Source organism: Enhydra lutris, unplaced genomic scaffold, assembly GCF_002288905.1.
Source record: "Enhydra lutris kenyoni isolate GAN:26980312 unplaced genomic scaffold, ASM228890v2 scaffoldscaffold18, whole genome shotgun sequence".
Classification (NCBI taxonomy): domain Eukaryota; kingdom Metazoa; phylum Chordata; class Mammalia; order Carnivora; family Mustelidae; genus Enhydra; species Enhydra lutris.
In genome coordinates this window covers 24,106,170-24,122,663 of record NW_019154102.1, presented here as the reverse complement: position 1 = coordinate 24,122,663, position 16,494 = coordinate 24,106,170, and the positions used below count along the sequence as shown (strand labels likewise).

Below are 16,494 nucleotides of genomic sequence, written 5' to 3'. Positions count from 1 at the left end.
GGCAATTTCCAGCATAGGTGCAATGACAGTTGGGGTTCTTTTAGACTTTGAAGCTTTGAAACGGGGTAGCTTCCTTGCCTTTGTGTGCCTATAAATTTGTGTCTTGGAAGGATACAACTTGGAGAGAGAAGGGGGAAAGGAAGACAGAAAAGGAGAAAGAATGAGGATCATTCTAGACCTTATATGCCCCCTTTGGGGTGAGGGGCAGGCAGGAAAGCAAATTAAAATGTATTTCCCAAAAGAATCATGTATTTTCTCTCTCTTCTTGTCCTTTGACACTTCAAAACCTGGATCTCCTGGAATTACCAACATATACAACATTCCCTCGCCAGCCATGAGGGCTATTCTAAAAACAAACAAAAAATCCCATTAGAAGAGAATCCTGAGTTAGTGACCTTAAGACCTTGAGTGGTAATTGGGGTTGAGAGTCCAAGTTTGCAAGTGAACCAGTGAAAGTCCTAATAAATGGAAAGTTTTCATAAACCATGCACCAGCCAAGTTTACCTTATTCCTGGAGAATTAACTAGAGAGGACTCCAGTCTCTCTGGCCTCATCCTAGGGGATGTCCATGTCTTTGCTGAAATTGCTGTGCATTTCCAGGAGCTGTTAATCTCAGCCTCACCCTGGCTCCAAGTCTTTTCCCTGTGTTTTATATATGTGTATATATGTTTATATATACACATATATATATGTGTGTGTATATATGTATATATATATATATATATAAATTTTTAAAAAGATTTAATTTGTTTGACACAGAGAGAGCACAAGCAGGCGTGAGAGGCAGAGGGAGAGGGAGAAGCACACTTCCTGCTGAGCAGGGAGACCGATGTAGGGCTCAATCCCAGGACCCTGGGATCATGACTGAGGTGAAGGCAGACGCTTAACTGACTGAGCCATCCAGGGTCCCCATCTCCCTGTGTTTCATGTCCTATACCTGTCCTCTGCCTTCACCTCCTGGCCAGCTCAGGCACGGAGTTCAGACCTTCTTTGGTTTCCCCAGAATTGGTCGCATATAGCATACATGTTGAGTGGCAGGCTTTGCCAGAGGTTCAGAACTAAGTTTAATGTCGTAGAGATACATAATTTTTAAAACGAGATACTAGATATCCCTGTTCTTAAAAATCCTCTGGCCATGGGAAATTTCCCACTGGGCATTTTTCTCTGCAGTTCCAGCCTCCTACTATATTTTGGTACCATATCTGCCCAGCCCCTGTCCCCTCCTAAGTTCCCTCACATCTCCTTGCTTTCAGCTAAGTCCCCTCCTCACTCACACACACACACACACACACACACACACACACACACACAGTCCCCTCACTTTTCAGTCACAGCAATTTCTCTTCCCGCCCCTCCTTGGCTCAGGGCCCATTTTCGCACAGCTGAGACCACGTAGTGGGTTAACCTAAACACAAAGACCATCTTCAGCAGCCTCAAAGACCTGAAAGAGGCTTGACGCTTCCTTCTCCCTTTCTTTCTCCCCTCCGGCCTCTGCAGGCCAGGTCAGGATTCCCTGTGTGACTTGGGCCCCCCCATCCCTGATGGCGTAATCAGGAGAAGCGGCAATTGTCTGCTTTGATTTTAAATAACAATTTCTTCACTTAACTGCCTTTATAGTCACTAAAACAAAACAATAAAACCAACATGCTAGTTGAAGACAATGGGTAACATCTCACACACCTTAAATGGTGAATAATGGATATGATACAATCAATTGCTTCTTACTATTTTGGCTCCCCAGAAATATCAGAATCTCCTTGTAAAGGGCTCCAGGCAGATGAGTGTCATTGTTCTTTTTTCTCTGTGGGGTCTCCTGCAAATGCTCAAAGTCCGATTTCCTATTGAGATTGATGCTCTTTCCAGGGAAGGCGGAGGGATTTCTTATTTGAATTTGGGTGAGTGTCCCACTTGCCTGACAAACCAAGATCTTCCAGGCTTCGTTCCATCCCTGAGCCTGTAGCGAAGCCAGCAGTGCATTTGCCAGGCTCTGCTGGTCCTCTGTCCTCAGATGCAGCTCTGCCCTCGGTCAGGGCCACGGCCAAGGTTTCTTTTCCTTGTCCTTCCTTCTTGTCTTGCTTTTGGCCTGCTCCACCATTGCTTTACTCCCCCTCTTTTACTGATGCCCCATTCTTCCTTATGCTAACTATTCTTACTGCCATGACTCAACATTTGTTATAACTCTCACACTTGCGGTTCTTAAGAGGGTACACAGAAGAAAATTTCCATACCCTAGAATTTCATAAAAGGGGCACTCATGATTAAGAAGGTAATTTGATCACAAGTATTAGAAACCTATCTGAGCTGGCTTGGGCAAGGAGGGAATGTGTGTGTGTGCGCGCGCGCATGCGCGCATGCAAGCGCACGTGTAGGTGGGTGTGAGTTGATGTTATAAGACCAAAGAAGCCTCTCATGATCCCAAAGCAGAATAAACAGCCAGGCTCAGTGAATGGATCCCCTCTCCAGGATGGATGGCCTCTTCCTCTGCCTTTCCGGTGGGTCTGCTCCATTTGCCTCCTTCTGTAGCCTTTTCTGCATCTTCTGTGCCCTTGTCTTCCAGTTTACATGCTGTCTCTCCCAGAGACCAGCAGGAAAGGCCCCAGCTGTCTTAGAGACCCAATTCAAAGTTTCCAGGCTTGGATCAGATGTCCAATGAACTCTTCGTGGTCTGATTACCTGTAGCCAAGGGGCAGGGGTCATACGTTACACTGACACAGCTGCCAGAGGTTCATCCTTTTGGGTAGGGCTGTGGGCTGGGCTGACATCCCTAAAATTCCCCACAACAGGAGGAATTCCTGTAAACACAAATGGGGGAAGATTCTCTTGCTCTTCTTTCAGCACATTTGGAGTTCGGGGACAGCTTCCTAGAAAAAGAACTCTTGTCCATGAAATTGGGACTTTGGGCCTTCACATCGCCTCTCACACAATGACCTCAGAACTCTAAGTCAGTCTCTAACTCCCCAGTCAGTATTCAATGGCCTTGAGCTACCCAAAGTCCCCACCCAGCTCCACCCCCCAGCAGCATTTCCTTGTCCTGGGCTCCTTTCTTGCCAAGGCTAATCCCAGCTGATACGCTCATGAGTGTTAATCACTGAAATTCATTCACCCAGCAAATATTTATTGAGTGCCCATGCTGTGTGAACTCTGTGCTGGGGGCCAGCAGCATGATTTGAGCAAGGCAGATGCCACCCTCGCAAAGCTGACTATCTAGAGATGCATGTGGAGTCCAAGGGAGAGAGGGCAGGAACCTGTGAAAGGGCTCGTCCAGAGCGCAGGGCCCCAGGACCAACCTTCTGACTGTCCTAAATGCCTTCCAGGTCTTTCCTAGGGGGTGAAGTCTTGCTGGTTTGTAGTCCACTAGATCATTTTGTGCTTTGCTCATCCAATGACTAGACAGTCCCCACTCAGTAAAAGCACAATTCTGCTTGTTTCTTTTATTGTGTTTCCTGAAGCTGGTTCCTGCACTGTTAGGTTTCTCCCAGCAACTGCTGGTGGAGTCCAGTCCTCTAGCCGTCACTATGTGACTCTCAGCTGTGTGCTATCAACCACAGGGGCTATTACCTGTGGCATTTCTCATTATGGGGATTAACTTCTGATGTGCTGCCTGCACGTGGGGCCCACAGGGCATTAGTCACCCTGATCTGGGAGCCCAGCATGTGGTGTGCTAAACCTTCTGTGAGCGGGGGGAGGGGCAGAGAGAGTGGAAGGGCCGTGGGCTGGAAGATAGGGAGGTAGCATAGGAGCGGTGTGGGCATTTAGAGGCTGAAAAGGACTGAGCCCTTGCAATGTTTAAAAAGGCCAGGCTTATGACTGGTAACAAGGGAGAAAGACATCAGACCCGTTGGCAACAACAGCAGTAGCCAGAGCATTTATTGGGTGACTGGTGTATACCAAGCACTGTGCCATCCAAATCACATATATTATCTCACTTAATGCCCACTGGAGTCTAGCGTGGTGTGATTAGCCCCACTTTATAGAGGGGGGAAATTAAGACTCCGAGAGACTCATGCTTTGCCAACATCCTACTGCTTATAATTAGCAGAGTCAGGTGTTAAACCCAGGTCTGGGCTCTTTTTTTTTTTTTTTTTATTTGACAGAGATCACAAGTAGGCAGAGAGGCAGGCAGAGAGAGAGGAAGGAAAGCAGGCTCCCCGCTGAGCAGAGAGCCCGATGTGGGGCTCGATTCCAGGACCCCGGGATCATGACCTGAGCCGAAAGCAGAGGCTTTAACCCACTGAGCCACCCAGGCGCCCCCCAGGTCTGGGCGCTTAAAGCACCACAGGAATAAAGAGAATTCTCTGGCCTCCTTGGTGATATTTTTGGGTGTTTCTGTGGTGTTTCGGGGTCACTGCCAGCCGCTAACCTGGTGTGGTGTATAGTAGCTATCTAACGGCACTCAGGAGGAGACAGGCCGACTTCAGCCACACTGTAGTGTGACCTGTAGAGCCTGAGCCCCTGGGGAAGTGCCTGTCCCCTCCATGTCCTGTCCTGCTGGAGAGTCCACCATGGCAGAAACTCCTAGATGGTGTTGTTTGCTGGGAGCCCAGCACCTAAATCTACACCCCTGACCTTCTGCTACTGTTTCCTCAACCTGAAAGCCGGCATCCTTGATTCTTGAGCCTCAGGTATGAAGATGTGATGAGTAGGGCCAGCCACGGTGAGCAGTGTGTCATGGAGGACGTCAGCTGACTTTGCTCTTCTCTGGGCTCTCCTAATTTGGGGCCTGGTGGGGCCTTTTGTGGTGTAAACTGGGTTTCCAGTTTCTCATCTGTGAAGTAAAGGGCTTGGATTCAACAGCGGCTAAGCTCCCTCCTGGCCCTGAGACTTAGAGAATTCAGGGCTCAGCGCCCCTTGGAGCAGCAGCCGCCCAGTGACCTCTAATCAACCTTGGCACATTCTAAGTACTCAGTAAGCACTTGTTGAACCGAACCCAGGAGATTAGAAGTTTCTCAGCAGAGCAAAATAATTCCGCAGTGGGGTTCGCCACACACCCTCGAGTGACCAGTTCCCACTGTCCGCGGGCACCCGGGAACCACCCCGCTCCCAGTGATGGCATTTGGCACTCCGACTGGAAGTGGCTGAAGAGGTGGAGGACAGGGAATCTGGGTTTGGAGTTGGGGCAAAGAGAAACCAGGTGCATGGAACTTTATTGACCAAGTGTGATTGCTTTGAAACTCGAGACCCCACAGCAACCCTCCGGGGGGGCTGCGTGGCTGGTGAGAGAACAGCCGCCTTGGCAGCCGCTCTCGGGCCAGCTCACCTGTGGTCAAGGCTCTTAAGGAGGGCCCGGGGAGTCTCACGGCAAACCCCAGCCCTGCCTTTATAAAGGGGCCTGAGGAGAATCCCCGGGCTCTCCTGGAGCCCTCATGGGGGAGGGGGCCCGGGGCAGTTCCGAGCGCACTCTCACAGGCCGGCCTGGCCGCTGCCACCGCCACCGCCCCTGCCGCTGGGGAGCCCCCACCGCCTGCGTGAGCCGCTGCGGCGCCGCTGAGCCCTCCTCTCTCCAGAGCGCTTGAGGACCCCCGCCCCTCACACTGCTCCCTCTCACATTCTCTCTCTCTCACACCCGCCATAGCTTGAATTCGCCCTCAGTACAGTCTTTCTCTCTTACACACGATCTCTGATCTCTGTCACACTTACTGCAGCTCTTTCCTCTCCTGCATACACCTCCCCAGTCTTTCCCCCTTCCTTCCCTGTCTCTCTCTCTTTCTCTCTCTCTCTCTCTCTCCCTCTTCTCTCCAGACGCCTCCCCTGGTGCTTAACTGGAAACAAAACTGAGTTTGTTGTGAGCCGCTGGGGCAGAGGACGTTTGGAGGCAGTGGCCAGGGTGCCAGCAGCAGAAGCAGGCTGGGGCCAGAGGCGGTGCCAACAGCCGGAGACCCCAGCGCTCAGCTGTCCCAGGGAGCAGGTAATGCCCCACTCAGGGCTGCTTCAGGCATCCTGCTCTCCACCCCGTCTCAACTCCCTATGACTGTTGCACCTGTTTGTCTTCTTACCTGGCCTTGAAGGGGAAGGGGAATTCCAGACCTAGGGAGCAGCAGGCATGAGGAGTGAGGTGCCCTCCTCTCCAGAGAGCTGTCTGTGGTCTGATGTGGCTGGGGTCCGGGCTATCTGGGATTGTGGGGTGGCTGGTGTCTGGGGTCAGGGATGGCTGGGGCCAAGGATATCTGGGGTTAAGGGTGACTGGTCTCTAGGACATCTGGCTGAGGAACATGGTAGAACCTAAAAAGGCAGGAAAGAGCCAGATCACAAGGGATGTTTTCAGCCATGTCCTAGACCCTAGGCTGTAGGTAATACAGAGCCTGTTAAGGGTTTTTAACCTAGAAAGTAACATCGTCAAGTCTACATTTTAAGAGGGTAGTTTTTGAATTCTGATTCTATGGAGAATTGGTGTGTCCTCTCAGAATCAGAGTCTTCGTCTTCTCCCAATCTAAAGAAAAAATAAGGTTATTTGTTCAATTGCTAGTTTTTCATCTATAAAATTTCCTTAACTCTTGAGGTTTGCTAGCAAGCATCAGCAGTCAATAACCCAATGAAAAGACTATGTTTAAAGTAATAGAAAAATTCAGAAGTAAAATTCCTTTAAGTAAATGAGGTAGATTGAGCCATATACAGACAAAGTAATAGTATTTTCTGAGAGTAAATTATTTCTAACCCATATATGCAAAATATTTTATGGTGCTGCCCAAGTAGCACCATGACTCCCAGGAGTGTGTCATGTGAACATGTCTGAAATGTTTTAAAAGCAAACTTTGCTGCCACATAGGGAGTAGGGGTGGATTATGCAACCAAAGGCAGAAGCAGAAGGAGGCTCTCGTGGTGATAGGAACAGGAAACAATGAGAACCTGAACTAAGATGGTGGCCGTGGGTAAGAAAAGAAGGAGAGAGCTGAAAAGTATTTAGGAAGCAAGGGAAAGAAGTTAGTGTCTGGACATGAATGGTGAGAGAGCAAAAGGCTTCAGGAGTGAGTCCAATATTTCTTACCTGGATGACTGGATAGCTAGCATGGCTATCATTCAAAACAGAGAAGGGCAGGGTTGGGGTGTTGGAATTAGGAAAGTGGTTTGAGTATATTGAGGTTGGCTTTCGAAGGCTGCAGAACTCCCAGATGGAGTAATCCAGTTGACTGCTGGAAATGCTCAATGCAAGCAGAGTCTGGAGACCTGGGGGGCCTCATCTATAGGGTGACACCATAAAGAACACAAGATGGTATAGAGTTTAGAAAGAGAGAAGAGACGAAGGCCAAGGAGAGATCGTGGGAAAGATGAAGATTTAAGTAAGACAGGCAAGAGGGGCCAGGGAAAAATACTGAGGAGCCCTCAAAGAGATAGGACAAAAATATCAAGAACGTTCTTTGTTATGAGAACCAAGAGTGTAGCATGTCTGTCCAGAGGAAGCAGTCACCACCACTGATGACCCAAAGAGCTAAACCAGACCTGTTGGTTTGCTTGGTTTTATTAACTAATTGGTTTGAGAATAAGATAGCAAAAGTGATCTCAGGGCATGGTTGTAAACTCAGGTGTGTAACATAAATGAGATTAGCAGGGTAGAGGAGGGAGCATTTTAGCAAGTTAAAATGCATTTGCCCATGACACTTTGTGTGAACTGTATTCAAATAAAAGGACTTTTAAAAAATGCATATACCCACCTGAAGAAAGCAGCTGTCACTCAGCCTTAGTTGATTGGTGCCAAGCAGGAATATAGGCACAGTCCTCTCAGAGCATCTGAATTTTCAAGAGAAGTCAGAAATCTGGATTCTTAAATGAAATCTCACAATTCTATATGTTAGCAACTATTTCAAAAACTTTCATACTCTGTGAGGGCTAAATTAAACATATCTTTGAGCGGCCAGTTTGAAATCTCTGTCACTTAGAGAGGTGGTGCTGAACCAGTTGCAGCAGGTTGGAAAGTGATTGGGTAAGGAGGAAGTGGAGACCTCTCCTTCAAGAAGTTGGAGAGAAAGGAGAGCAGGAGAGCATGGAAGGCAGGTAGAGTCAGGGGAGAGTGTTCTAGGGTAAGAAGAACTGTTTATAGGCTGGGAGGAAAAGAGTGGAGAAACGAAGTTGAAAACCAAGGTGAAAAAAGGATAGTTGATAAAATAACGGTCCAGCAGAAGAGAATAAATGTGGCCAGAGATTAAGCCGGAGGAAGGACTCCATTGTTCAAAGTGACTACAAAAGTGGTAAGGGTACAGACGAACTAGAAGGGAGATAGCAATGGATTTCACATCTTGAGGCCTTTATTTCCTTGGCGAGGTGGGTAAGAGAGGGATCAAGAGGCTTAAAGAGAGGAGCAAGGGTATGAATGGCATCGAGGGACATGGGACACGCCGCTGACAAGGATGAGTGGGAGGTGGCTGTACTTCTGAGACCTGCTGAGGGTGGAAACCCTCCATTTGCACAGCTGGATGGTTTTCTCCAGCAGGGCTTATGAGCCTGGGTGCTGGGGTTAGTGGTGAAGGGGGATTAGCACCTGTTACACTGCAGGACCTTGTCGTGGGTCTTATTCTCCTTAACTGACCTATCTCCTTGCTCCTCTCAACAACCCTGCTCATTCAGACTGAACACCTATAAGCAAGTGGCAGCTCTTGGATTCATACCCATGTGTAGCTGGATTGCAAACCCATTGTGCGCCTTGTCTCCACCATACCACAGTATCACGCTGCCTCTCCCTGTGTCCCAGGATGTTCCTGTGGAGGTGAAGACTGGGCCAATGAATTCTTGTTTGGGCATCAGCTGCCATGTTTTACTGGGAAGTCAAGAGTCGGGAGTATGATGACAAAGTAGTTGAAAATTGACCACTGGGAATCCATGGAGAAATAAGTGAGGGCCAGTGGGGATGATGAATTGAGGGGACAGAGGGGCTTGGGGGAAGGGGAAGAGTTGATGAAGCCCAGGAGACAATCAATGAGAGACTGAACTGGGGCAGAAGCAAAGGGATTGGTGAAGAGGGAAATATTCTTGAAAACTTTCAAAAGGGGGTGGAGGTGAGAAAAAGTGGTTGAGGTGAAGATGACTCCAGGGTATCTAGCCTGTACAGTTGGGTGGACAGCCATGCCTTTAACCGAGGCTTTCCACATCAAGTACTGCCTCTCTTGTCTTGCTCTAGACACAAGGGCCAGCACATTCTCACTTCAAAGTCTTTGAAACACTCAGAGCACTCTTTTTACAGAGATGCAAAAGTGGTACATTCTCTTCTTCCAAGTCACAATGTAAACATACTTCTCAGAGGGATCTTTCTTAGCCAATCTTTCTAATGTAGTTCTCTGTTGCTTTATTTTCTTTTTTTTTTTTTCAGGACACTTATCAGTACCTGAAATGATTATTTATGCTTTTACCTGTTTTTGTCTGTTTCTACCACTAGAACAGACATTCAAGAGGGATATATGGGATATATGGGCCTTTATCCAAGCTTTGTTTTCCAACACCTGAAACAATGCCTGGCACATAGTTAACTTTCATGAAATGAAATGAGTAAGAGAAAGGAAAGAAAAGGGATGCCCGGGTGGCTCAGTTGGTTAGGCGTCAGCCTTCAGCTCAGGTCATGACCCCAGGGTCCTGGAATTGAGGCCCTCATCTGACTCCCTGCTCAGCAGGGAGCTTGCTTCTCCCTCTCTTCCTGCTTGTGCTCTCTCTCTGTTAAATAAATAAATAAAATCTTTTTTTTTTTTTTTTTTTTTTTTAAAGGGAAGGGGGAGGAAAGAAGGGAGGGAGGCAGGATGGGGAGCATATTTGGAGAAGGGTACATGTTCAGTGTTGGAAGGTACCTGAGAAACAGCCAGGAGGTGACATGCAGTGGGGAGTTGGGAAGCAGAGTGGGAGCTCAGGAATAGGTTGTTACTGTGCCCGAGAAGGAGGTGGGCTCCTGCTGCACACAGGTACAAGTACGTCCTGTCACAGGCTGACCGGCCCTTTAAGGCCAACACTGGGAGTTGACTGGTTTGGGATCCAGTGGGAAGAGGGGTCCTTCTGGGTTTTTTATGCTGAAGTTGGGTCAGAGTTTTTCTCACTTCTCACTTTTCTATTTTCCACCCTTGCTGCTGCCCAGCTTTGACCATTTTCTATCCTTCTTTCTTGTCATCTGACTCCCAGACCCTGGAGTCTGAATGTAGATTAAATCCGGTTATCCCCTTTATCTCAAAGAATCTCACCCACATCCAACCCACAGAGGTATGAGGACTTAGTTTTACTAAATTAGGAAATACTTCTCCCTTGAGCCTGGCTCCTGCTCCATTTCAGTTGGCCTTGCAGCACTTAGCCTCCTCTGGGCCCTTCAGAAAACCCTGCTGTCCTCTTTTTGCAGGGTCTCCAGCTGCTGAGCAGCTCCAGGACATCCTGGGGGAGGAAGATGAGGCTCCCAACCCCACCCTCTTCACAGAGATGGACACCCTGCAGCACGACGGAGACCAGATGGAGTGGAAGGAGTCAGCCAGGTGAGGCAGAGCCCCAGGGGAAGGGAGAAGGCGTCTTCCCACTGCAGTCTGCCTGGGGCCCAGGCTGAGCTGAACTCCTGGTGGGAAGGACCACTGACCACTGGCGTCTTGCACCTTGTATCCTGCTGGGGCACTCCCTGAGCCCTAAAGACCTCCATGTCGGCCTTCCTTGGTGTCCAGAACTGGGCTGGACACTAATAAGCAAACAGATACTTATCACTTTGTCTTTATTCTCAAATTAAAACCCAAGTGGGAAAGTAGAACAGATACCCATGAGGCCATGAGAGAATAATAAAAGGACATATGTACTTTCTTATCAAATGGTTCAAACTAAATGCTATAGTTTTAGGGAAAGGAGAAGGGAAAGCCCCAAGGGGGCTGGGGTAGGCAGGTAGGACTTCCTAGAGGAAGAAAAATGTTTGTCATGAAAAATCCAGGTGGGGAGGTCTGGTGGACCTCTGAAGAAAAGAGACTCAGTAGAGTTTGGGGTGGGACAAGCAGAGTGGAGCTCTGGAGGCTCCACTCTGTGGAGGGGTTGGGACAGAGGAAGTGACTGTGTATACAGGGGTAGTAGAAGGAGAAGAGGCAGAAGGCTGTTGGGGAACAACGTGGTGAAGACATGTAGCCAGGGGCGGATTGGAGTAAGGAGTAGTGCTGACCATACCCAGTGCCTGGGATAGGGATGCTTTCTAACTGGACTGGCCAGCAACACCAAATGCTGCTAAGAGTCTAAGGAAAAGGTAGGCTACGGTAGGAGGCAGCAGGAAGGGCTGCTCCTGGGTAGGAGCTTGAGAAAGGCCAAAAAGTGGGCCATACCTATGTTTCTTTCTTTTTTTTTTTTTTTAGTGTGCCCCTCACCCCCAAGAAATTTTTAATTTAAATTTAACTTTATTAAATTAGTATTTATTTCTCAGAGGAATTAAATACTAAAGAACATGTTTTAAGTCAGGTTGGCTTGAACTTTGGAATGCCATAAACCATGGTAATACCTAAAACTTTTCATTCCCCAAGACCCCTTTGGGGCTGCTATTGCCCCAGTTGAGAATGCCTGTGTCCAGGACTGGCTGGGCCTGGAGGCCACCAGGATGCCCAGATCCTGGCAGCTGCTCCATCCATGGCCTGGGCTCTTCCATCACCCACCAACCTCACTCACCTGGTCAGTTGCTCTGTAGAGTGAGGAAGAGCAGGTTTGGACATCCCCAAGCCGCCTCCTTCAAATATCTCCTAGAAGAAAGGCCACTTGGTGGACTACCAGATCCCTGCAGGCCTCCAGGAGTGAATGAATTCTAGCCTTACGGGGTGCCCCAATCCCTGTCTGGAAGCCCTGGAGCCTCTATTTATGAGCCATTCAGCAAGCCCTTATTATATGCTCAAGAGTTTACAGGCTCATCTTATGCAAGCTGCACAATGACCGTGAGGAAGTGGGAGCTAGATTATCCCCATTTTATAGATGAGGATACTGAGGTTTAGAGGGGGAAATAGCTTGCAAGGCTCAGAGTGTGCAGACTGCTGAGTCTGAGTTCTAGATTGGGTCTGTCTGACCCCAGCTTGAGGGCTTATGCACTTTGCCATGTTTCCCCATTTTCTCAGCTAACTTCTCCCCTTCCCCCAACTTCCAGGGGCTCTGTTTGGGTTTCCATGGGAATACATGAGTCTAGAGGCAATTTCACTGGGATGGGAGATAAATGGAGATAGCCACAGAGACCAGGGCATCTATTCAGGGCTGAGAAGAGAGGGGAGAACATTTTACATGACCAGAGCCCAGTCTGGGCTATGGCGGCTTCTGAGAAGCTAGTGCTGCTCCTCCCTTTCTTGTCCAAGGTGGGCTGATAGAAGGAACATTGAGAGGGGCCTTCTCAGAGACCCCTAAGAAGAGCATTTTCTCTCCGCTGGGCAAGATCTGCATCCAGGACCACCCCTAGCAACAAATGCCAGGACCAGACCTTCCATGAGGGCCTATCATGCAGGCCCACAGAACCCTTGCTAGGAATGCGTCTGGGCCCTCAGAGACCCGATTGTCTGTCACCATAGACAAAATACTGTTTCTGGTCTGAGCACAGATCCATAGTGCCTTCTGCACTGTAGACCCTGTAATGAAACTGGTAAACTGTAGGAGATGATGTTTGTAGAAGCAAGCTCCTCCTGAAATAGAAAGGAGTCTGATCCTTAACTATCTACAAGCTGTTGGGTTTCTCTGTGAGGTAGGCTTTCTGAGGACAGCATCTGTGGTGATCCTGGAAGGGTCCTCAGTGGACCTCAAACCAACAGTGTGAGGAAAATGATGACTAGGGGCGCCTGGGGTCTCAGTCGGTTAAGCGTTTGCCTTCAGCTCAGGTCAGGAATCGAATCCTACATCATCAAACTCCTTGCTCAGTGGGGAACCTGCTTCTCCCTCTGCCTGCTGCTCCCCCTGCTTGTGTTCTCTCTCTCTCTCTCTGACAAGTAAATAATTAAAATCTTAAAAAAAAAAAAAAAAGTGATGACTAGAAGTTAAAATGGCTGAACCTAATTCCAGGCAGATGTGAGGGGGAAGCAGCTTGGGGGCCAACTTGGGGGCTGGAAACAGTGGGAGGAGAGGAGCTCAGACCTCCCTACCTGGAGCCCCCTTTCTCTATCTAGCCTTCTTTAATCTTTTGTCCAGCCAGCCACATCAGGTTTTCACCTCACTGTTGGAGGTTTGACCAACAAGGCTGTAGAGAGGTCAGAGGAAGGGCTTGACCATTGGCCAACAAGTCCACCTTGGCCTGGACACTTGTGCTGGAGACTCCTCTGAGCCAACTGCAACAGTGGAGGTGCTTGGGGCCAGGCCACACCCCCACAAAAGAATGGGAAGCATTTCCCTCAGCTGACAGGCTATGAGATCTACTCTGGGAAGCCAGAGGTCTTAGAAGTTTCCAGAATCCAAGAATCTGCAAATCCTAGGGGGTCCTGGACTCCTTGGGGTAATGGGAGAAAATGATGGTGGTGTGGGGGCTGGATAACCCCTCACACAGACACTCAAGCCCTAGGAGGGTTGTAGGCCTATACCCACATCAAAGGAATGGAGGAGGGGACCCTTTAATAAAAGCATTTAATTTGCTGCAGGAGTGTTTGCTTTATTGAGTTAGGAGATTAACACAGAGTGAAAATCTCAAATCCGCAAGGAATTTTCCCTGGTGGTGCTTTGTTGGGGGTTATTAGTTTGGGGGATGTTTTGAGCCCTTGGAGAAGGAGTCACCCCTGGATGGATTTAAATGGCTTTTTGAGCTCCACTGAATCCTTACCCCTGTGTGCATAATGGGGACTGTGTGTGCAGGCGTCACTTCTGATGTGATCAATGCTGGTAGGTCAGGCTGTTAATAAGATAGATTTTTACTAACTCTGTCTCTTCAGCATTCCCGGGAGGAAAATGAAGCTGGCTGTTGGCTGATCCTGACCTTGCCTGAAGGGAGGGCTGGGTCAGGTGGGTGGGGGCACACAGCCCCTCACTTCCAGCAAACAACTTACCCAGAATGCTGTCCTCTCTCAGGCCCAAGTCGGCCTGGCTGCAAGGACAGCAAGAGAAGAGTGACCTGGGCTATAACCCACCCAAGTGTAGAGGGCCCTTTGGGGTTACCCAGAGATAGCCAGAGTTTAAAGTCTTCTAGGGGTGCCTGGGTGGCTCAGTGGGTTAAGCCTCTGCCTTCGGCTCAGGTCATGATCCCAGGACCCTGGGATAGAGCGCCCTGTCAGGCTTTCTGCTCAGCAGGGAGCCTGCTCCCCCCCCACCCCCGCCACTGCCTGCCTCTCTGCCTACTTGTGATCTCTGTCAAATAAATAAAATAAAATAAAATAAAGCCTTCTAAGAGTTCTGAGAGAAAATTCCAAATCCAAGCTGTCTCTGATCTCAGCTCAGAGCAGACCAAAAAGTGAACTTTGCAGAGGTTCTTTTTTATTTAAATTTAATTTTTTTTCAGTGTTCCAAAATTCATTGTTTATGCACCACACCCAGTGCTCCATGCAATACGTGCCCCCCATAATACCCACCACCAGGCTCACCCAATCCCCCATCCCCTCCCCTCCAAAACCCTCAATTTGTTTCTCAGAGTCCACAGTCTCTGAGGACTTCTGGTTTGTCTCCCCCTCCAATTTCCCCCAACTCACTTCTCCTCTCCATCTCCCCATGTCCTCTGTGTTTTCCTTATGTTCCACAAAGAAGCGAAACCATATGATACTTTACTCTCTCTGCTTGACTTATTTCACTCAGCATAATCTCCTCCAGTCCTGTCCATGTTGATACAAACGTTAGGTATTCATCCTTTCTGATGGAGGCATAATATTCCATTGTATATATGGACCACATCTTCTTTATCCATTCGTCCATTGAAGGGCATCTTGGTTCTTTCCACAGTTTGGTGACTGTGGCCATTTTGCAGAGGTTCTTTTTTTTTTTTAAGATTTTATTTATTTATTTGACAGACAGAGATCACAATTAGTCAGAGAGGCAGGCAGAGAGAGAGAGGAAGGGAAGCAGGCACCCCACTGAGCAGAGATCCCAATGCGGGGCTTGATCCCAGGACCCTGGGATCATGACTCGAGCTGAAGGCAGAGGCTTTAACCCACTGAGCCACCCAGGCACCCCCATTTTGCAGAGGTTCTTATGAGACACCTGTGCTTTAAGGACATTCCTGTGATGACCAGGAAAGGGTGGAAGGAAGGGGCAGGAAAAGTGGGTCAGCTTAGTTGGGTCAAGCCAAATCAGCATATTTTCAAAAGCATCTTCTGTGCGGGGATGCTTGTACACTCCGTGTGTGATAGAGGGGAGAGTCTGAACCTTGTCTCAGCTTTAAACTGCTCCCACTTACAATCCTGTAGAATGACTTCCTAGTATCATCTCCCTCCTTAGTCTAGGGCAGAATCCACCCTCAGCCTCTGGCCTCACTACTCCCCCAGGACCACTCTATGGATTAAAAACAGAGTAGGAAGCTGAGAGCTCTTAGCACAGAAGTCCACAAACCTCATTCATTCGTTTAAGTATGATTTACAAAGTGTTTACTGTCTGTAAACCTGAGCCAGCTGCTGGAGATCCAAAAATGAGCACAGCAGATGCCATCCTGACTTACTTGGGCTTTCCGTCGAATGGGGCACAAAAGTGGATAAACAGGCTTTTGAAGATGGGGTGCTGTGAAAGCACAGTGTGGGGGCACCCAGCCCAGACAGTAGGGCTCAAGGAAGACAAACAGGAGCAAGAGGTGTTCACCCTAAGACCTGAAAGAGGTCAGAGTGAGCCAGGAGAGGGTGTGGAGGGGGAAAGGAGAGGGCCAGGAACCGGGAGAACAGACCCAGAGATGAAGGGGCAGAAATGCCCGTGGCTAGGCTGCACAGTATGGGGTCAGTCGTGGAGGGCCGACGCAGGCCATGTTGTGCAGCTTGAACTTGAGCTCAGTGGGAGCTCGCACTGAGGGGAAGCGGAGCAGGATGGTCTGGGAGAGACCACTCTGGCTCTGTATAAAAGGAGGCAAGACTGGGCCTGTCAGGAGGCTGGTCCCAGTGAAAGATGGGACCCCGAACCTAGATGTTGGCAGTGGGAACAGAGAGCGGGAGTGGATTTGAGACCGATTTTTTTTTTGATCAGATAATTTAATATATTTTATTAAATATATTAATAATACATGTTAACACACACATACATGTGTGTGTTAATATGTATATTCCTTTTAAATATACTTTATTTTTTAGAGCAGTTTTAGATTTACAAGAAATGTGGGTGGAAGGTGCAGAGTTCCCATTTTCCCCCAGCCCCTGAATGGGCAGAGCCCTCCCTGTGATGAACACACTCCATGAGAGTGGTCCATTTGTCACCGTTGGTGAGTCTGCATTGCCACACCATCACCCAGAGCCCAGAGTTGACATGAAGGTTCACTCTTGGTGTTGCACCTACTGTGGGTTTGGACAAATATGTAAGAACGTGTATCCATCATTATTGTATCTTACCAGTGGTTTCACTGCCCTAAACATCTTCTGTGCTCTGCTTATTCATATTACTCTCTTCCTAATCCCTGGCTGCCACTACTCTTTTTACAGGATTTGAGACCTGTCTTAACAG

At 48.7% G+C, this 16,494-nt stretch overlaps 1 protein-coding gene across 1 annotated transcript in view; it reads left to right on the top strand.

Annotated features, from left to right (window-relative positions):
* LOC111147980 (solute carrier family 4 member 5) overlaps positions 1-16,494 on the top strand; it is a 105,315-nt gene that overhangs the window by 31,600 nt on the left and 57,221 nt on the right. Inside the window, exon 4 of the mRNA XM_022504307.1 lies at positions 10,301-10,430. Coding sequence (XP_022360015.1) covers positions 10,301-10,430 — 130 coding nt within the window. The remainder of the gene's footprint in view (positions 1-10,300; positions 10,431-16,494) is intronic.